At 37.5% G+C, this 22,455-nt stretch overlaps 4 protein-coding genes across 5 annotated transcripts; 2 read left to right on the top strand and 2 right to left on the bottom strand.

Annotated features, from left to right (window-relative positions):
* Positions 1–3,237: 3,237 nt before the first annotated feature.
* LOC137715452 (cold-responsive protein kinase 1-like) lies at positions 3,238–7,915 on the top strand. 2 transcript variants are annotated; one of them, XM_068454788.1, is made up of 8 exons: positions 3,238–3,528; positions 3,637–3,698; positions 4,715–4,837; positions 5,451–5,566; positions 5,702–5,912; positions 5,990–6,227; positions 6,411–6,561; positions 6,960–7,915. In XM_068454788.1, the coding sequence occupies exons 3-8, from the start codon at positions 4,765–4,767 to the stop codon at positions 7,344–7,346; spliced, it is 1,176 nt and encodes a 391-aa protein (XP_068310889.1). In that variant the 5' UTR covers positions 3,238–3,528; positions 3,637–3,698; positions 4,715–4,764; the 3' UTR covers positions 7,347–7,915. The 2 variants fall into 2 exon arrangements, with proteins under 2 accessions (XP_068310889.1, XP_068310888.1); XM_068454787.1 differs by having other exon boundaries at positions 3,623–3,698.
* Positions 7,916–8,225: 310 nt separating this feature from the next.
* Positions 8,226–10,313, bottom strand: LOC137714161 (ABC transporter G family member 10-like). Its single transcript, XM_068453438.1, has one exon. The coding sequence runs from the start codon at positions 10,050–10,052 to the stop codon at positions 8,226–8,228; it is 1,827 nt and encodes a 608-aa protein (XP_068309539.1). The 5' UTR covers positions 10,053–10,313.
* Positions 10,314–11,309: 996 nt separating this feature from the next.
* Positions 11,310–14,708, top strand: LOC137715813 (multiple organellar RNA editing factor 8, chloroplastic/mitochondrial-like). Its single transcript, XM_068455161.1, has 4 exons — positions 11,310–11,832; positions 12,828–12,925; positions 13,017–13,082; positions 13,636–14,708. The coding sequence occupies exons 1-4, from the start codon at positions 11,423–11,425 to the stop codon at positions 14,295–14,297; spliced, it is 1,236 nt and encodes a 411-aa protein (XP_068311262.1). The 5' UTR covers positions 11,310–11,422; the 3' UTR covers positions 14,298–14,708.
* Positions 14,709–14,838: 130 nt separating this feature from the next.
* On the bottom strand, positions 14,839–18,080 carry LOC137714580 (receptor-like protein 2). Its single transcript, XM_068453765.1, has 2 exons — positions 17,983–18,080; positions 14,839–17,277 (listed from the first exon to the last, which is right to left on the bottom strand). The coding sequence occupies exons 1-2, from the start codon at positions 18,078–18,080 to the stop codon at positions 14,976–14,978; spliced, it is 2,400 nt and encodes a 799-aa protein (XP_068309866.1). The 3' UTR covers positions 14,839–14,975.
* Between the last annotated feature and the right edge of the window lie 4,375 nt (positions 18,081–22,455).

Below are 22,455 nucleotides of genomic sequence, written 5' to 3'. Positions count from 1 at the left end.
TTTAACAACTTGACAACTAAGCATTATCGGTAATTTGACGATGAAATATTATTAGACTCAGGGCCGATCACGTACGAAAGTAAATCGAAAATCCAAAATAATGCTGTGATAGTTATTTTCTCTTCAATTGCATTTTCTATAAATTGTATAGGACAAACAATTTTATCAAACCAATTGATGTTACGGTGTATTGTTGTTTTCCATTAATTTTAAGAGGTTCATGGCTCGAATTTTTGTTTATTTTTTTGTTAAAATTCATGCATTTAGTTATAAAGAAGTAAATAAAAATGAAAAAACAGTTGTGGCAGGTTTCAAAACCACTTCTAGGAGGATATAAAGTAGCATAAGGACAAAGACACGCTAACAACTCATTTTGTAAACTATCTACAAATTTTAAAAAAAAATTATATATATATATATATATATATATATATATATAAATGCATGCAAAAAATGAAAAATGAGGGGCGCCTTTCTAATTTGGAACTTGTGAGGTGGCACCACTTGTGCTTATTTAGAGTCGGCTCTGACTAAACTAATAGCTAATGATTATAAATATAATTTGATTTAACATTTTGACATGTTTTGTTGTGGTAGGTTAATCATATTACGCAGTTGATTACTCAAATAATTTAACAACCAAACGTAAAAATTATTTAGTCAGAAAATGTTACTCAATTACTTTAATAATGTAAACAAAGAATATGTCATGGTGTTACTCATGGTTGGCTACCATTGGTGGCTAGCTAGTTGAAGTTTAAAATTGTTCACACGTGATTAATTAGTAGAGAAAATTCATATTTTCTAGATAACATGTCCTCTTTTTAAATTAACAGGTTAGGAGCCCTCAACGACATTTGGGATATGTGGGAAAATACTTTTCCTAATTATTTTTTTTACAAAGTGGTCAAAAGTCTTCGTTCTATCTTTCGAAAGATGTTTCAAGATTTCGGATGACGCTTTTGGCGGCGGCTAACATCTCTTCTTTATATATAAAGTGAAAGTAGCAAAATGGTGAAGCATTTAAAATACCAGAGACTATCATTTTAACATCTCTTAGTTCAATTATCCGAAAAAATGAAAGAAAAAAAGTTCGGTTCAATTGATTTCATTGGATATTGTTTACTAATATCGCTCCTGCCTACTCTCTCTCATGGAGTATGATTCTCTCCCCTCCTAATATTTTTTTTTTTTATCTTCTCATATTTAAACGGTTGCGATTACGCCACGTTTACATCTTGTTTTGAATTTTTTATATATAAAGAATAAAACATAAAAAAGAATGTGAGAGGAAAAAATGAAAATGAATAGCAGTATAAGGGAAAAGAATCCTACTCTCTCTCGCACATATTCGATCTCGTCGCGGAGCCCTTCCTTTGGTTGGGATTGTTGGCGATCCCCGTTTATTTCTTGTTTTTTTATCTGCTTCTCATTTTTAGTAGCTTAGCTTTGTTTTCTCGGCGTTCTTCATCGTATTTCTGAAGTTGTATGCCGATTCCTTGGTGTTTATCATTGTCTTTTGTCTTAAGACAAACTAGATCTCTATCCTGTAGATCGTTAATTTTTATTTCATCTTTTATATTTCTGCTGATTGAGTTTTTGGCTATCCGCAATTTTTATTGAGCTTGCTTATTGTCATTGTTCTCAAATTCCTCGCCTAGCGCCGTCTAAACCCTGCTTAGGCGCTAGACGGTTGGCTACCGCTCCTATTAATCCCTAGGCATTAGAACTTTAAGAAAGAGCGTCTAGACCTGCTTAGGTGCCTGCATAAATCACGACTCTCGCTTAGACAGAAAAGAGATAACTTTTATTTTTGCATTTTATTTTTTCAATAAATTATAAGAAACTTGTTGAATACTTGGATAATAATTCTTGTTTCTCATGTTTTCAATATGTTCTAATACTTTTTAATTTATATCTCATTCTATTTTGCAATTTATATATCTCAATACAATTAGGGATGTGCTATCCACACATCCTTTTTTACTTCTCACACATCTCTTGTTAATTTTTGTCCGTTGATCTTCTTCAATTCATTCGATCCGATGAACGAAAACCAAAAATGTATGAGAAAAGTAAAAAAGAATGTGTAGATATCATACCCCTACAATTACATATTTTATAACTATAAGTAATCATTCATTTATATTCTGTACAATAAATTTAATTAAATTAAAAAACAGCATAAGCCACGCCGTTCAATTAGCACCTAGCGCTTTTACAGCCTTACTTATTGTAATTTGTATTAGGCACTCTTCATTCAGGGTCCCTCTGTCAAGAAACTAATAAATTAGCATCAAGTTGTCGGCTCCCTGTCACGATACTATTTTTGGGTCAAAAAGGATCCAATTGTTTTTTGTCTCCCTTCAGTTTACAATGATTAATCACCTGCATGGGTTTTTGTCAAATTTTCTGATGACTTTTTACCGTTGCTTTTATTTTTTAGAATATTACTTACAAGCATAGTCATGTTTTCAAATTAAGTACAATTTTGATAATAAAATTTAGATAATGATAAAAAGAATGAATTGCTTGGGAATGAATTGCTTGGGTGTACAGGTAAATAATTCTGTAACTTCTTATACGTAAAGAATTAAATTTTATAACAGATTATTGAGGTGTCACTTAACGACATTCCATATTTTATAGTATACTTTCAACGTGTGTTTGCATAAGAGTTGGTTGGTGATAACACTTGCAATAGGACTAATTGAGGTATTTTAACTTCAACGGTTAATCAGGTGTTACTTAATGAGATTCCACATGATAAGTTTACTATAGCCTACATTTGTTTCCTTTTTTAAAAGGAGAATAACTGGCGGAAAACCACAATTATTCATCATTGTTTTATCCAAAGGAAACTAATTGAGAATTGCATCCTACCTGTTGTCACGATTAAACAGATTCGCATTTTACAAAGTATCAAACTTAGGACCTTTCGTTTCTTTTACGAAACTGATGTTTGCACTTTTTCACTCAACTACTTATCATAGTTCGCATTCGTACAACTTAACTATAATATCATTGTGTAAAATTGTCTAAATAGAAAAATAATACGTTTGAGAGTCGAACAAGATTTTAATTTTTAAGTACAACTTGTTTATTATATTTAAAAAGTTGGAAACGATTTCAAGCATTCTCGTGGAAGCAAAACCCAAAAATTAAGAAAAAGAAAATTCCATACCATTTCCAAACCGTGTGCCTGCAAGTCAATGCCAAAAGGAAGAATAGTCAATTCCAAACATTACCAGTAGAATTTATCATATATAATCAAAATTTAGCATCCAATTTCATAAATTTATTTTGTCCATATCTCTCTCTTCATTTCTGTTGCAGTCACCACAGTCGATGTGAAAACCTTGCATTTTATCTGGGTTTTACATGCAGTTTTGCGTTTGGGAGCTGAGAAAATGTAAGAAAAGCCAAGACTTTTTTACTTTCTGATTTATCCATTGGAGAGAACGAGAAGAAAGATAGGCTTTTGGATCTGTTTGCGGCCTCAGCTGGGTTCTTCAACCCAAAAGAATGGTGGGTTTCTCTTTACAGTTGCTATGCTTCCGAAAAAAAATATGGAAATATCATATTCTGACCAATCCAAATATTCTTATTACGTTGGTTTTAGTTTCTCTTCTGCAGAGGGATACTTCAAGGTTGAAATATTAGCAAAACCCAAGTGCAATTGATTGCCAATTTGTAAGGTAATTAATGTTGAAGCAAATTCTTCTTCTTCTTCTTCTTCTGCAATTTCAATTTTGGTGCCGCCTAGGTTGACTTTTTAATTTGAAAGTTGGTCAAAACGATAGATGTCTTCTGTTTGTTTGTCTTATAATTGAGTGCAATGACAATCAGAAGGATAGTTGACTACACAATCACATTTCATTGGCTGACAAATAATTTCTTTCCAAATTCCTATCATGAAACCATGTTTCTAATTCTAGCCTCTGCTAGTTGCTAAGCTGCCATGAGCTGAATTGTAGCATTTGATTATCGAATTCCGATTTTAGGCCTAAAGTATTGAGGGATGCAGGAAGTTTCGTGTTAATGCGGAGTTGGGTCCATTTTCCTTGAATTACTTTAGTAGTTGGTGTAAGTATTGATAATCGATTGAACTGAAGGACTCGGCTAGAGAACTGAACTTCTGATTGATCTTATGGGGCATAAGAGTCTATGGCATTACTCGGTGCAGTCCCAGACCTTACTGTGTCGAGACCTTACTGTGTCGGGGTATCTCTCTAGTGTTTCCCCTTAACTTCTGGCAGTTCAGATGGGTGGGATTTTTATTTTGTTTTGTCTTTTGATGCCTTAAGTAAGGAGCATTGAATGTTTCATAGAAAACAGGTGTAGGCTATAGTTAAAACTTATCATGTGGTACAGAGGATGTGCAAACTTACTTTGCTACTGAAATTACAGTGAGTTTCAGTAAGCACGTGGCTAGCGCATATGCAAGCATCTTTAATCATAGTTTACACAATGATTTACAATGCTGCGGGTATTCATGTATACCAGTTGCTAGATAGTACATGTAGATTAAAGAGGCCACCTTGATTTGCAATTTGAGTTTATAAGTTTCACTTTTTTTTAGAGTTTCTTCTTATCTAAGTGAATAATGACTAATGCATTCCTGATTACTCATCTGTCTTCCTCCTAAATCTAACAGATCATGCAGTTGTAGTTACATCACAAAAAGTTTATGTTTGCTTGTGTACTTTGACAGGGCAACGATTTTGATCGATTGGTGATATTGGCCAACATAAAAAGCTGGTGATGTCTTGTTTCTCTTGCTTGTTTAAAAAGAAGGAAGCTCCATTTGTTAGTCGGCCTGTTGAAATCGACAAAGGTAGACTGTGCACGTGTTTATTCTGTCGTTCCTTTTATAGAGATTATGCACATACTTTCAGTGTCAATATTAGTTACTTAGGCACAATGCTATCTGTCAAATTAGCTGCTCAGTGCAATTGTGAAATGGATGGAGGACTTTTCTAGTTCATACATGGATCTTCAAATGGGAGGAGCATTTTCTATGTTAAGCACTTTAATTTCATTAGCGTTACTGATTTATGAACCCGTTTTAAGTCTGCGACTACTTAAAGCCCAAACTACCAATTTGCTTCCATTCAGATAATCATTCTTTTTTATGGATGACCAGGCTTCTTTCAGAACTTGGACAACCTGGCCTTTTCAGGAAGTCAAATGGTCATGCTAAATCAACTACTTATGTTTTATTTGATTTTGCTTTTTATCACGCACTCAATATTTTTTTTGGATGAAATCTTCTTTTGTTTACTTTGTTCAATGTACATGCTGTTGAACTAAATGCTGTTAGTAAGTCTTAGCTTTAACTTGAATTTGGTTGTCATCATTTTGAACAAAATGGGACCTAACTTCTGTTAGAGGTTTACCATTCTATCTTCATCTACCAAAAAGAGTCTAATAGATTCCTGTGGGTACAGTGGTTTCAGGCGCTTTGAATGTCAAACAGTACACTTACAAGGAACTGCAAATTGCCACTGAGAACTTCTGTAAAGAAAATAAAATTGGTCAGGGAGGCTTTGGCTCCGTGTACAAGGTAATTGCTCCTAAAGTTATTTGCTTATGAGTTTTGAGGAATACTCGGTCTTTGAGTACCGAATTGTGCTAAAGACTTTTTTGTTTACTTTTACCTCTACGGGCTAAGAAATTATTTCAAAATGTGTTTGATCAGGGAACACTCAAGGATGGCACTTTGGCGGCTATAAAAGTATTGTCAACAGAGTCTAGTCAAGGGTCTGAGGAATTTTTGACAGAAATCGAGGTGATTGCAACCGTTGAACATGATAACCTAGTTAAGCTATATGGTTGCTGTGCAGAAGGAGATCACAGAATATTGGTTTATGGCTATCTCGAGAATAATAGCCTAGCACAAACACTTCTTGGTAAGCAATGTTACTTGTTCCTTATTTGAATGAATGATTTTGTATTGGTAAGGACTTCATCCTTCTGTACTTTATAGGTAGAGGCTACAGCAGTATCCAATTTACTTGGCCTACAAGGTGTAAAATTTGCATTGGTGTTGCAAGGGGGCTCGCTTATCTCCATGAGGAGGTTAGCCCTCATATTATTCACAGAGACATTAAAGCAAGCAATATTCTCCTTGATAAAGACCTCTCACCAAAAATTTCAGATTTTGGTCTTGCAAAGTTTATTGCACCTAACTTGACCCATCTTAGCACTCGTGTTGCTGGAACAACGTAAGTTTGCCATTTCCAATGCTAGTCTCTTTCAATAAGTTTATCCGAGAATGTAACTAATTGATGTCCCGCCCATAAATTTTCACTTCTCTTTCCCCCTCTCTCTCTACTTTCTCTTTTTTACATTTTTCAAATTACTTGTAATCATATTGACATGTTTGGTTCCCTGTTTGATTTCTGCAGAGGCTACTTGGCGCCTGAGTATGCGATACGAAGTCAAGTGACAAGGAAATCAGACATCTACAGTTTTGGCATTTTACTGTTGGAAATTGTTTGTGGGAGGTGTAACACAAACAGACATTTACCACCCAAAGAACAATATCTTCTGGCACGGGTATGGACCTTTCTGTAATATTGCATTCCATGACTAAATTGAAGCTTTTGGACTGGTTTGTAGCTTTTCCTTGTTCAATAAATTAGAGTAATGCTAAATAAACGATCAACGATTTATAACAATAACATGCGCAGGGGTGATGAACCTTGATGAACCTGCCATACAAATTTTTGATCAAGTGAATGCTTGAAGCGCTAGTTTATAGCATGAGCATCAAATGTGTATTCCTTGCAACTTCGCATTTATTTTCAATTATTCCTCTAAACTTCTGCTTTTCTTGTTTTAGATAGCTACGTGCCCCAGCTAGTCATCATCTCTTGTTGAAACATGTATTGAATAATAACTTTGCAATTACTAGAACCTTGAGCAGACTTATGAAATCCAAGTTCCTGTTGCAGGCGTGGGAACACCATCAGAAGGGGCAGCTGGTGGAGTTAGTAGATGCATCATTGAATAGAGACTTCGACGTTGAGGAGGCTTGCAGATTCCTAAAGATTGGCCTTCTCTGCATTCAAGACATGCCCAAGCTCCGACCATCCATGTCTACTGTTGTTCAAATGCTGACGGGTGCATTAGATGTGAATGAGGGGCAGATATCGAAACCAGGACTGCTTTCTGAATTTATGGAGCAGAGAGAATGCGAGAGAGAAAAGGCCAAAGCAAGAAATCCATCTCACACGATATCCGACTCAGGGAGGTTTATCAATTCATCATCTTCATCAGAGACCGCCACCACATCATTTGCTACTATGACCTTCAATTCTATATATGACCGAAGCAATTAGGGCAGGCAGAATCCAGTTTTCGTATTCCCTCTGGTTTGGTCAGGCTGTAGGCATAATAATTCTTCTAGTTTGTTTAGGGAAACAAGTGAAAGAGCGACCCCAAGCCAACAAAGGCTCCCCGCTTTGCGAGGGTTGGAGTGAAACGTCTATTGTACACAACCTTACCCTTACTTTGCAAATAAGCTGTTTCCACGAATGTCTTCCAAAGAACTAGCCATACTTTTCAGGTGTAAAATGTTTGTAGTCAATCAAATTTCAGTTTTTTTGGTGTGTGAAGAAAGCTCGACTTTATATACAATTCTTTCATCCTTTTCTTCGAGTCCAGGTATTGTGTCGGCATTGCCCCATTGTCGTCCCAAAACAGTTTCTTTCGAATTGTCGTAGGCAAAATCCACATTATTTACTCATTTTTCAATGAATCATATGGATCGAAATGTGATCAAGAAATAAAAACTGGTTGTCAAATTAAACACACGTCATCTTTTAACTGGGCTGTTCTAGCCTTCTGTCCTCTCCCGCAGCAGAAACATCCTCGCAAAAGCCTTCTCCCTCTCATGGCAGCATCTGTTTGTGCAAGAACTATTTTTCTGGATAATGTTTTGTTATGGATAATGTACTATCCATGAACTTTGAAACGGGATAAAAAGTAGAACTTTCGGAGTGGACTCGGCGTGAATCAACATGTTTCAAAGGCATACGAAAACTCGAAACATCAATCAAATCGAAACTGGATGTTATGGTTAATATTTCATGAAAGCTGAACATTTTCGTGCGAAGACGATACTATAGTTTGATCATCCTCAAAGAATTATTCAAAAGAATTTGAAACAGAAACAGCACAAGTGATTGTTTATCTTTTGTGTAAGTATATATAGCTAGCTAGTTTCTATTTCTGCAGCATCTGCACCACAGAATGAGAAAGCAAAGCACTCTATAACCAATTACGAAACCCAGCATCACACCTAAATTGCTCCATTTCTGTGCATCTTTCAAACCCTGCTGTCTCAAGAATCCGTCCCCGAAAAGATTGCATCCTTCCTTGTCAATCTGTTGAATGCATCTCCTTCCCTGCTCCCCTCCATACTCATTTATCATAAAGCACTCGAACGGGTACTTGAAAAGAGACAAGTAGTGCATGAACATCCAGTAGCGTGGGAGTCTGTCCTTCGAAATGAAGTAGCCCGAAAAGAGAAAGAAAGCTCCCATGAGCCCAGAAATCAGGGAACTGCCCATGATGAAGTTCGGCACGAGAGCACTGAAGCAGGCCACAACAGAATTGGACATCAGAAGAACCATCCAGACCACCAGAGAGAAGTAGAGGAATCCATCAATGTCCCTCCTCAATCCGACTAGCCAGTAAACCGGTGCAGTGAACAAAAAACAGACCATCAAAAGGAAGGGGAGAAAAATGAGGGTGTTTGCTATGACATAGGAGGAAACTCTATATGCTCCCCTGGAAGTCTCACTCATTAGTATTCTTCGCTCTTGTAAGAAAATCGGCAGGCCTTCTGTGGTGGAAGACAGCAAGAAAGTGAGGCTGAAGGCGAAAAATCCAGTTTGTGTTTGCAAGGCAATGCTCCCTTTTTCCCTTCCATCATTAAAGAAAATGCTTCCCAGTACGAATCCAGCTACCAAGGCTTGTATGACTCTTGTGACAAACAATTGATTGGTTCTAAATATGTTGCTACAAAATCTTTGCCCTAGTATAACAACTTCCCGGGGACGAGAATTCGGGTAGACTAGAAGCTTCTTTTCCAAGTTATTAGAGCATACAAGCCTTTGTTCCAGAGGCCTGAAACATTGGTTGTGCAAGGCTTCTGTTGTTTGTGTACCCTCCAAGCTCTTGATAACATCAATGGCGAATTCGAGCAAGTTGACATGGTTGGGGATACGATGGCCAACAAAATTGAGCCTTTGTTTGAGAAGATGTAGTGATCCATTGTGCATGACAGCTCCATTCGAAAGCAAAACAATGCGATCGAACATCTCTAGGATTCGAAAACCTGGTTGGTGAATGGTCAGAACGATAGTTTTACCCTGATTGAACACCATTGTTTTGAGCAATGAGACTACATGGAAAGCTGAGGCAGAATCCAACCCTGAAGTTGGTTCATCAATCAAAACCACAGCTGGATCATGAACTAAATCAACTCCAATCGAAACCCTGCGCCTTTCACCACCTGAAATCCCATTGTTTGATCCCCAACCGATTCTTGAACCCGCGACATGTTCCAGCCCGAGCTCCTTCATCAGCTTCCTCACTTTATCTGCAGCCTCTTTTCTCCCACCAGGAAGCCTCAATAGAGCACTGTACACGAGCGTTTCTTCAACTGTAAGTAACGGAAATAGGGCATCATCCTGTGTGACATAGCCCGACATTCTGCGGAAACTTTTCGTGTCCATAGGCTGATCATTCACCAGCACCTGACCACCCATTTTCTTTGGGGATATCTTCCCAGCAAGAATATCTAGCAGTGTGGTTTTTCCAGCCCCACTAGGGCCAGCAATTGCAGTGATCTCTGCAGGCCTTGCTTCACAACTCACATCCTTCAAGATGAACTTCGGAACAGTCCTCGAACTGTCACTGCAACACAGGTGCTTCATTTCATAAAATCGGGTCGATAGTTTGTAGCACAAGTTTCTGGTTTCAATTCTGTATGGTGTTATATGGCTGCCGGAGACAGGCATTTTCACAGGCAACTCCATATTGCGGGGACGAGTGGAAGTGAGAGAGAAAATGGGATATTTGTGGGATAGTGTGTATGAAATAGAGGAGATGAGCTAACACACCAAACTGTGTGTTTGCTGTACAAGTTAGGGTTCGTAGAGGAGAAGCCAAAGCTTTGATATTTTCACTTTCTAGTTTTCTTGTTGGCAAACATAAATTTTGGCGTAACTTTTATGTGTACTTGGAACACAGTCACGTAACATTACTATTCCACTTAAATGATAACCAGTTGATTCGTTGTTTACGCTTATTACAACATATAAAATAATACACCACGTGACTTGTGTTTCAGGTACGCATATAAATTTCTCGTAACTTTGCCGGAGGGTTTGGTGAAAACCCAAAAGAAGAAAATCCATGACTCCTTTTGGGAAGTTCATTCAGGTGAGCAGAATATTGACTGTGTAGGGCTGATGTTGGTTGCTTCACTATCTGCCCCACTCTAACTCATCACCGTATCATGCCAGTTTGGTGGGAATTTTTCAATATTTGACCAATTAGTCAATTGCATCTAATTGACATTGAGTGTGAGCGAAGCCCATCTTGGTTATGGGCTTGCCAAAGTAAGAAAGAAGAGGCTTACAGTCGGGAAAGTGATTTTCACACGAAATTTTAAGCTTGTCACACATATTTTTTTATTATTTATGATTATTGGATTAATCATAATTAAACATAATCATATAAGAAGTTAAACATGATGATTATGTAGAATCACTTTTAGTTTAAGTGATTTCTTAAGAAAGTACATCAGATGTGCTTCATTAGTCTTTACGAAAGATATTTTTTTTTTGAGAAAAATATCGCTTAAAACCTTTAATACTGTTTTTAAATTACTAAATCACTTCAATCGAAAGACAAAGAATCTCAAAGATTAACAGAGAGCTAGATTGTACTTAAATATCGAGAAGTTTGTACCTTTGTAAAATTGCATGGTCATCCAATTTATTTGATTGTTACATTCAAATTTTTCTCCTAGCACGTTTAGAAAATGAAAAGCAGATAACACTTTACTGCAGTGGTAGAAAATAGAAAATAATCATACTCATACATCACAATGCGATTTTGATCCCCACCGACATCCCTCTCTTACAACTAATAATTTAATTCAATAAAGTTGTCATTTGTAAAAAAAAAAAAAAAAATGAAAAAAAAAAATTTGAATGCATAAATAACTGAAAAAGATAAGAAGATAATTGGAATGCCATTTTGAGATATACTGATAAATTGAAAATCGAGGGGTATTTATCATCACTCAGTCGCTGCTATAAAACCTCCGCCAAAACCCTAACACTGCCCTTATCTCCCACTGAGGGTTTATCAGAGCCCCAAACCCTCGTCGCGATCAACCATGGCGACCCATTTCTTCTCTCGCTCGATTCCCAAGTCCCAAGCCATGGCTTCATTTCTCTCTCGCTCCCTCTCCACCGCCACCTCCGCCACTTCCCTATCCACCACCGCCGCCCAATCTCGCTCTTCTTCGCTTTCTCTCCTCCACCGCCTCCGCCCTCTCGCCGGAGTCATGGCTTCCGCCGGAAGGCTCTCCCCTGCAATCGTCCGGTGCTTGTCGACCAGATCGACTACGTCGTCGCTCAGGGACCCGAACCCTAACTGGTCGAACCGGCCTCCCAAGGAGACGATCCTCCTCGATGGGTGTGACTTCGAGCACTGGTTGGTTGTCATGGAGGCCCCTCAGGGTGATATCACTAGGGATGAGATCATCAATAGCTACATCAAAACCCTGGCTACCGTCGTCGGAAGGTAACACCTACTATTAATTTCTGTCTGATTCAATCATTTTTCTTACTTTTAATGTCTTTGGATTATGAGAAATGAAAATTGGAAATGGAATTTTAGAATTTATATGTCTGTGTTTATAGTGTATTTGTATCTTTAATTCATTTTCAATTTATATCTGTATTTGTTTTTTCAAAGTTGTTGCCTTTTAATTTTCTCTTTTTCGCTCATGATTACAGTAGTGTTTTGGGATAAGTTGATTTGAATTGCTCCAGGAAACTTTTGTTTGAGAAAATACAAGAGGTGGTTTCTCTATTGGGGGAGGGTTGTATGCTCATGCTACTTTCTGGCATTTATCTTGTTGTAGGATATTAGTTTATTTGTGTTATACACCGACTCGATTATGGTGTATAACATAATATATGAACATTTTCTTAATACCGTTAATGGCTTTCTGTTGTATGCAGCTGTAAAAGTTATTGGCTTTCTGTTGTAAGATAGGAAATGATTTTGTAATTGCAATTGGCCTTTATATCATTTTTGTAGGGTTTTTAACTTGATTTTTTTATATCACATAAATGTGTGTGTTGCGCTAAATTTCTTTTGTTTCTATATATTTCCGCTGAAATTTGGGGGTGCAATTCTTAATGTTGGGTTATATGTTTTGAAGTTCTAACAAAAGCAAAACTCATTAACTTTTTTGTAGGCTTTTGATATTCAAAATCTAAACTATAAACCCACTTTGTGGCAGGGTCTTAATGATCTCTTAAATAGTATGGTCTTAATCATGTTTCTTATAGCATGGTCTTGATCACTTTTTTTTTTTTTTTTTTTTTTTTTTTTTTTTTTTTTTTTTTTTACAGACTAATGTTTTTGTAAGATTCATGGCTTTCACATTTCAAAAAGCACATAGGATTGTACTGTATTCCTATTGTTTGTGTTTCCTGTGATTTATATTTTGTAATGAAGATTTATATAACCAAGTTTACATTGCTTGTACGCATTCGGCTGAACTGCAGTGAGGAAGAAGCAAGAATGAAGATCTACTCAGTTTCAACTAGGTGCTATTATGCGTTTGGGGCGCTTGTATCTGAAGAGGTTTCACTCAAAATCAAAGGTGATTCTGCTTCTAAGTTGGGATGTTATTATTTTCTTGTGTCTGAGTTCTCATATATATATATGTGCGTGTATTTGTAAAATTCTTGCAGAGTTGCCTGGAGTCCGTTGGGTACTTCCTGATTCCTACTTGGATGTTAAGAACAAAGATTATGGAGGTACGGATATGCTTGTTTCTTCAAGTTGAATTTCAAAGAAAACAAACTATTTATAGCAATTGATTCATTTAAGTCATAAGTTCCATTCCGTAATTGCTCTGGCAGTCTGATGATATTTTGATTTTAGATTTATTTCTTTATTTTTTCTGACAAAGGATAGTTTGAGGCTCTAGAATGTTACAGATGAAAGTTATTAGGCAGTTGATGTTGTAGCAGTGCTAGTGGTGTGTAGAACCGGTTAAATATAAAGACCTCTGTTGAAGGCTTTCTGCAACCCTAGTCATTTTGTACAGAGTTTTTGTGTAAAATATCATAATTTTTAACTAACTAGTTTCGCGTGTCGATTACATCTGAGAAAAATGTTCCACGGTAATTTTCATTTCAAAATTTCTGTACTCCCAAGAATTGTGGTCTGGGTACCAAGTGTTATAGTAATATTAAACAGCGTGTGTTTTTTCTACATTGTATAGCTTTTTCTATGTTGTTTTCAACTAAGTTAACCAGGAAAATTCTTTTATCCACGATTTGTCTGCTTTCTTGTTTGTTTTGGCAGGTGAACCTTTTATTAATGGCCAAGCAGTGCCATATGATCCCAAATACCATGAGGAATGGATAAGAAACAATAGTCGAGCAAATGAGAGAAACAGGCGTAATGACAGACCTCGTAACTTTGACAGATCAAGGAACTTTGAAAGGAGAAGGGAAAATATGCAGAATCGTGATTTTCAGAATACGGGTCCATCTCCTATGCCTAATCAAGCTGGGCCAAATTCGGGACCTGGACCTGCCAACATGGGTCCTCCACCCCCCAACAGGGGTCCAATGTCTCCCAACATGGGTCCTCCACCCCCCAACAGGGCTCCAATGTCTCCCAACATGGGTCCTCCACCCCCGAACAGGGCTCCAATGCCACCTCCCAACATGGGTCAACCAAACAACTACAATAATCCCCAGCCAAGCAACAACTGGAATTCTGGGCCACCAAACAGCTATAACCAGGCGCCTCCCAACAGCTACAACCAGGCGCCTCCCAACAGCTACAATCAGATGCCGCCCAACAACTACAATCAGATGCCTCCCAATAACCCAGGAGGGGTGCCACCAAACAACATGGCTCCGCCTTCTAATGCAGAATGGAATGACCCTGGACAATACCAGAATAACTACACGCCAGACAGGGATGCTGGAGTCAATCCTGGTCCAAACCGTTACTAAGCTTGAGGCTAGTTGCGGTATGATGAGTCTTGAAGGCATGTTGTAGATAAACGAGGAGGTTGCTCAAGATGGGCTGTAGGTTTCAATGGTTCTGGTCTTGAATGATATTTCGTTTGGCATATTGCTGTGGTCGGATCGTGGTTGCCTTTCATCCGAATATGATTACACTTTCAAGGTCATATCTTATGCGATTAGTCGTGTCTTTACTTGGTGCGCAGCCTGAGTTCTTTCAGGTAGTGCATATATTGACAGAAAGCAGACTGCGTGGGGATCCTTGTTAAATGGAACATGTTAATTTGCAGTACTCTCTGAAGATTATGTGTTGCTATTCGTTCGTAGATTGTTTTTGCATATTTTGGGGGTGATGTTATTCTGCCAGAAAAATGACATGTTACATTGTCAATTTGGTAACCCGATTCTCAGTTTGGCCCCTGAATCAAAATTTTGACTTCTTTTGGCTATGTTTGGGGTGAGGGATTTCCAAGTCTCAAGGAATCGAGACCAAGTTAGAGGGGATTGGAAATGTGGGAGGGATATGAGAGGGATTTTTAAATTACGATTTACGAGTCATTTACAAAGCAGTAGCTTCGATAGCGTAGGGACGTTATTATAAAATAAAATACATGACAGAGTATTCGAAACCCCCAAATGTAACCGAGAAAAAACAAAGAACTCTATTTAGCTAAGCCATCGTTTCATCCTATTCATGCGCACTGCTAACATGACATAGAGCCTATCCTGTACATTGTCTGTGAACTGAAAGTATGCATACCTCCATGTCTTCTTTACGATCAAAGAACCACATACTCCCCAGAATCCAAAAATAAACCCGAACACAGCCGAAATATAGAACCACGGTAGTTGATGCCCATCGTCCTCATCATCGCGGTTATTCTTACCATGCGCATCAGTGCGACACTCGTTTGGAAGTGGGGCACCGCAAAGTTTTGGATTCCCCTCAAATGCAGAAGCTTCAAAGCTTTGGAGCTGAGTGCTTGTTGGGATTGAACCTTCGAGATTATTGTACGAGACATCAAAGCTCTTCAAGAAATTAAGGCTTGCCAGAGACGATGGAATTTTTCCGGACAAGTGATTATTGGAGAGATTCAAAGCTTCTAAGTTCTTAAGGTTAGACATTTGGTCTGGAATGTTGCCGGAGAAGTTGTTGTTGTCTAGTTGCAACTCTTGGAGAAGCTGCAGTTGGCCGATCTCAGACGGTATATTACCGGTAATGTTGTTGGAAGAAAGATCTATCAATGAAGGAAAGCCATACAATATGCGGCGTAATCCATAGGTGATTAGTACCCCGCTCGAGGTCTTAATGTAGAGTGGCAATTCGATATCATATTGGTCTGCTTGAGCTGCAATAAGTTCATGTACCAACGCCGGTAGTCTACAAAGTTCTTTCGGAAATTCACCTGAAATAAGGTTCATTGACAAGCCTATATTAAAAAGTCTTGGTAGATCAGTCCCCAACCAGCTAGGAATTGTCCCTGTGATTTTGTTGCCATCCAGAGCCAAGATCTCTAGGCTCTTTAGCTTTGCTAACCATACAGGTATTCGACCTGTGAGATCACAATGCGCCAAGCTCAAAAATCGAAGATTTCGAAATCCATCAAAACTAACCATGTCATCGTCAGATGGCATTCCTTCACCATTAAAGGAATGCGTAAGGAGGAGTATTTGAAGACTTTTGCAATGCATCAATATCTTCATTGCTCCTGTGACATTTTCCAATCGGAGGCTACCAAGAGAGAGGAAGGACAGAGAGTTTAGCGAAAGAATCTCAGGTTGTATTTGTCCCTCTAGATTGTTCAAAGCTAATCGAATTGCTTTCAGGGATCTACATGAGTAAAGGCTTGTTGGCAACTTACCAGTGAAGTTGTTCCTATACAGGTCAAGTTTAGTAAGTTGAACAAGTTTGGAGAAATTAAGCTTGGTAATGTCTCCTTCCAAGTTATTTTTTGCCAAACGTAGTTCTACAAGGCTGCTGCAATTCATCAAAGATTGGGGCAACGAACCTTGTAGGTCGTTGAAATCGAGCTTTATGATTTTTAACCTGGAGAGCTTCCCCAAACGGAGAGGGAGTACTCCGCTCAGTTGATTGAAGGAGAGATCAAGGATTACGAGGTTGTTGAGGTTGACAATTCTCTCACTAATGCCTCCATATAGTGAATTCTGAGGTACTGCAATTTCTTCGAGTTTGGTAGCATTATAGATATCTTCTGGAAGTAGCCCTGAGAGATTATTGTGACCAGCAAGGAAGATCTGCAGCTCGGAACACCTCCCAAAACCACGTAAAATGTTGCCATTAAATTGGTTTGAGGAAAAATCCAACACTCTAATCAAGGGGTTAGAATGGAGACATATAGAGGATGGGATGTAGCTGGAGAAGGCATTGTTGCTGACGTTGAAACTTGTCAAATTCCAAGCAAGCATGAAGAACGAAGACGGAATTGGACCATGGAAGCGATTGCTTGACAAATCGAGTGTCCGGATGTTTCTAGATGTTAGAGACAAAGGTAGCACTCCAAAAAGAAGGTTATAGCTCAAATCAAGAATCTCAAGAGAATCCAAGGACTCAAAGAGTTTATTTTCAAGTGAACCGTGAAGTGAATTATGGGAGAGATTCAAGTGGGTGAGATGAGTGAGGTTTCCAAGTGAGGATGACGAGGTAAAAATAACTCCGTGTAGCCCCTTCGAGGGTAAGAGCAAATGGGTGACCCGACCTTCCGGATTACAAGTGATGCCTTCCCAAGTACAGCAGTTAATGGAAGTCCAATTTAAAGGAGGAGAGGATAGAGTGAGGTTGAAGGACAAGAGAGCGCTACGTTCATTTTGGTTGCATGCATGGATATTTGTAGATATAATGGACGTGAACAAGAGGATTATGAGAAGGAAGCCATGAGCCATTGTGTTAGAAGGCTTGCTGCAGCTCAATGCTTTTCTCTCTTCGTATATATAATAGGATCTCGAGTGTCTGCAATTAGAAATTAAGCTTCATTAGATGGAAAAGCAGCTTTGGCAACATTAGAAAACAACCATAATTGCACATTAGAAGTCGAGGGGTACTCCAATAACCCAACTAAGAATTTGGCAAACAAGCATAATCACACAATGCAATTTTCCCAACCCCTTCAAGGCCTCGAATAGAGATTTTCCACTAAAGAAACCACTAACGACGACCTTCGCTCATTGGATCTACTAAAGAGAATTCAAGATTGGGGAGATGATAGCAACAAAGATAATAAGCTTAGTTAGGCCCGAATCACATGGAAAGTTTAATAAAAAATAAAAAAAAAACTTCTAAGTGCTTTTTCCCGGAAAGCACTTTAGTTGCTTCATGTGCTTCTTTCTAAAAGCACATCACGTAGTGCCTCTTTCTTTTTTTTTTTTTTTTTTTTTGTTTGTTTGTTTTTAACTCACAGTTGTGGTTAGCTTTTTTTGTCAAACGTTGTTAAAAACTCTTTTGGTGATCTTAAATCACTTTTAGTTACTTTAAAAAAGTTGTCAAACACGCCTAGTCTTGTGAAGCCCCAACTCCAAATTAAGAATAGAGAACTAGTGAGTGTTCTTTATCTCAAAAATTAAGATGCGTATTTGACCTAGCAAAATGCCATTATTTAAATGATCATGCCATTATTTAAATGCCATTCTTTCTTCTTTAACCTGGTCCATTTCTTGCCTAAGTAGTTCTCTTTCTTTCTTATTAGCTTGAAATTCTCTCTCAATAGCAGTAACTTTTGCCTCTTCTCTAGCTTTATCAGCCTCAATTTTAGCCATTTCCTATGCCAAACTCAATTCACCTTGGCGAGCAAGTTCTTCCATATACTTTGCATAATCGTTCTTGGAAGCACTCCCTTTTATCTTTGAAGCCTTTTTACCTTGAGGCCTAATTGGATAATGGGTCGACCCCGACGCTTGTTCAGGGGGCATTTCGGGCACTTATTTTGCGTCATCTTCACGAACATGCGAGCAATGATAGGGCATAGAGTGTAGAGGGGTGCTGTTCATGAAAACTTTGGGACCAACAGGCACAACTCTGAATTTAGGACAATCTTTGACAATATTCCAACATTCCCACCAGTTGAATGATTGCTTGTGGTTTTTAGATTTGGCAGTATACCAAGATTGTTTTTGAAGTGTCTACATAATGCGGGAAAATAAATAATTATAATGAAAGTAGGTAACAAATAAATAATACAAACAAATAATTACAATGAAAGTAGGTAACAAATAAATAATACAAACAAATAATTATAATGAAGGTAGCTAACAAATAAATAATACAAACAAATAATTATAATGTAAATTTGGGTATAGTACAAACAAATAATTAATATATTGTTACCTGATCCGCTAAATTTTCCCCACTTCGAAGATTACTACTAGCATGTGCCAATGCGTCTCTCCACGTACTAAATGATTGGCTAAGTAGTTTTCAACGACTGGACATCGATTCCTTGGTTATTTTCCCACCAGTTTTCCCAAGAAAACTGGTATGAATAAGACTCCACATTTTTTGCAACTGCATCTCATTACCTGTACGAGAATCATGAGTAACTTCAACTCAGCTAGTACACAACGCAACATCTTCAAAAAGCATCCAATTCGTAACTGCATCAGTAGTCATTTTGTTGGAAAAAAATTGGATTGAAACTTTGAGAGAAAGATAAGAATGTGGTTGAAAGTAGTTGAGAAAATATGAAATTGTGGTGTAAGGTAGAAGATAATGATAAGGTATTTATAGAAAAGTAAATTTTTTTTTTTTTAATTTTTCAAATTTTTTTTTCCGGATTTTTATTAATTTTTACATTTTTAAAATTTTTTTTACTCACCTAATTAATCTCTACCGTTGGATTAAAAAAAATTGAATTCCTACACTCCAGATTGTGCCACGTGGTACAACGGTAACATTTCAGAATTTTAAACTGTTTTTTTTTAATTTATAAGGGCGAATAACGTGGACCGTTAATCTGAGATCCAACGGCTGAAATTAAATAAGGTTTTTAAAATTTTGTTACCGTTGGAAATCCAACGGACGAGGGGAAGCCACGTGGCTTCCTAACGGTAACATTTTCAGAATGCGTTGCGGGCCCCGCTTCTGAAATCTTATCAGACGACGCGCGCTTAAAGCCCACGCGCCTGATAGAAAAAAATAAAATACGTGGTTGACGTCTGGGCGACATCAGCCTTGCGTCAGGTCGCCTTTGAGCTCTCAGGCTGGCAATCCCTGCCGGGCATGTTACTCGGCCCTGGCCTGTCCCTTGGGCTGGCATACGCTGGACCTTATCCCTCGGCCTATTTGGCCCTGTTCCATCCCCAGTCCACTGGGTTAAACACCATGGTGGAACTGCTCTTATTTGTAACTTTTTATTATAACCTTTTTTTTATTTATTTATAACTCTTTATTATAACTTTTTTTATTTAGAATCCTTCTAGAATTTCTAGAGTCATCAATTAGACCCTATTTCCTTTCTGTCTAACATATCTTACCCTTGTTTTCTCCGTCTAACCTCTCATCTTCCTTACTGGATTTTTCTGTGTCATTTCTCCGCCTAACCTTTCATCTTTTTCACTGGGTTTGTGGGTTTTGAAGTGTTTTTTAGGGAGGGAGAGAGAGGAGCAAACCTACAATTTTAAGGGTTAGGGATTCTGGAAGAAAATGAAGATCAGATTAGTCACTGGCTCTCCTAATTTTTAGAAATACGAAGAAGCAGGGCATTTTATGAGGATCCAGATGTCCGAAGCTTCGAATTTGGGGGTAGAATCGGACTTACAGAAGAGCGCATGATGTGGTATGATCTGGGAAAGTCCACGTTGCAAATACCAAATTTGAATCCTAATCTTGTCTTGCCAGAAAAGATGGTGGTGTTGTTTTGGTGTGGGTTTGTCGGTGTGGGAGTGTACAGACGAGATATGGGAGAAAGGACGTCCTTCCAGACTTCCAGTTGGTAGATGTGTAAATTATTTAATTGTTTAAGGTCATTTTGGGTGCTTGAAAGTTTAAAGGGCTTAGCACTTTTGGGGAAATTAGGTTTTCGTAGAAGTTGTGGAAGCACCAAAACTCGGTTTTCCAAAGCTAGCTTTTGTTGCTTTGGCTTTTCAGTTTTTTTTTTTCATCCAAAATTGTGAAAAAAAAAACTGATTTTAGAAGTTTACGAAACACAAAAGTGCAGGGAGCTTTTTTGATACCCTTTTTTTTTTTAAAGTTAAGCAGTACCAACTGGTACTAAATCAACTATCCCAAGAGGGGATTAAATCAATAATCCCCTAAGGGATATTTGTTAGGCTGAAAGTGCTCTAAGGGTTGCATGATTTTTCAAAAGGTTTTCATAAAACTTATTGAGTCTTTTATGTTCACATTTGATCCGAACGTTCGGACATGTTGCATGTTTGATATACGTTCTAGGTTAAAGGTCCAAGTAGAATATACTTTAGGTAAACCTAACTTTCAAAATATGCATGGGCAATTCATAAGTAACTGGAAGAATTACGAAGAATTGTTAAAGTGACGGTGGAATCCTAATTAATTTTCAAAACTATTTTATTTTAGTTTATTTTACCATTGCCGATTTGTTTAATATTTTTAATTAAATTCGTTTTTTTTTTTTCTGTTTTTGGTCTTAAAATCAATTTTTTTACAAAACTTTGTTTCAAGTAATTAATTAAGATTGGGTTTTGCATAAATTGTTTTAAATAATTCATGTTTATAATGACCTTACTTGAGCCGTTTATACTACAATTACCTTGTTCTCTTGTAAGTATTTTAAATGTTTTTATCTCTCAAGTGTTTTTATCTCTACTTTTGTAGGTGATAAAAATCCTATCACTAGCTAAGGAAAGAAAAGATATGGTCATGCTGCTGTCCAACTTATCTTGAAGAAGATAGACTACGGTTCTACAGTAGATTCTACATCCGCAACACAACGTTGCAAATCAATAAAATTGTGACCAAAATGGAAAATAGAAGCCAAATCCGAAAAATAAAATTCAATGACTACTCACTTACAAAACTTCTCACTTTTTTACTTGGTTGCCTACTTTTTTGGTTGCTACTATCTCTTTGTTTGCTTTCTTCTTTCATAGTTACGATAGCAAGTATCTCATATATATAAATGAGTTTTAATAAAAAGTCCGCGATACTGTTCACTTTAACGAAAAACCACATTTGTATACTAAAAAATCAAATCTGGTACTATTCATTTTACCATTTATTTTGTCATTATCGTTAAAACTCAAAATTTTTAAACTATTTTAATTAGTTTTCCTTACATATAAAAGGCTGGTATTGATCTTTAACAAAGATTGCACTTCAGGTCGATGCTTCGTTGTAATATAGGCCATTTGGCATGAAACCTTGTAAACAAATAAGGGATGAGGTTATCATACGCTATTTCCTCTGCCCCTATGAATGCAGAAACTTGAGCACACTCCCCTGGTTTCTCATTCGCTGCGCTAACAATCAAGCCTTCCCACCATTTTTACTTTAACTTGTTCTTCTTTCTTTGCTCTTTTCTTTGACATCTCCTTTGTCTATGCTTATTTCTTTCTGCAGCGTGCTGAAGCTGTTGGAGATGTAACTCTTGTTTTTATTTTCCCATATATAGCTACCACAACACAACTCTTTCTGTCCACTCCCACCTTACTTAGACCTGGTTTAGTACTGAGGTGATTATGAAAAAAGCTGGGAGCTGTTTTTGTGTTTGGTAAACATTCAGCTTCAGTTTTTTTTCACAGTTTTGGGTGAAAAAAAGCCAAAAACAAGAAGGTGCAAAACCCAGCTTTGAAAAATCGGTTTTTTTTTCACATCTGTTTTACATAAAAGTTTACCAAACACTATAATACTGTTTTTTTTTTCAAAAACACTTTTACAAAAAAGTTTACTAAACACTCTGCTGCTTTATTTCACAGCTGCTTATTCTCACAGCATAACAGAATCAGCTTTTTTTCAAAGCACATCAATACCAAACCAGCCGCCTCTGCTATGCTTTCTACCCATGAAATAAAAAATTTCTCCCTCAACCGTTTCCATTTCAAACGCTGTCCCCAAACACGTCCAAGTGAAGAACGCGTCTTTGCCTTGGACTCGGCGCTACATAGAAGTCAAATTTTGTGTGCAATTATGTACCATGTTAGTATGTACTATAGGGACTCA

This window comes from Pyrus communis, chromosome 14 (genome assembly GCF_963583255.1).
Source record: "Pyrus communis chromosome 14, drPyrComm1.1, whole genome shotgun sequence".
Classification (NCBI taxonomy): Eukaryota; Viridiplantae; Streptophyta; class Magnoliopsida; order Rosales; family Rosaceae; genus Pyrus; species Pyrus communis.
Note: the sequence above shows the minus strand (reverse complement) of the source record. Positions and strands in the feature narration are given on the sequence as shown.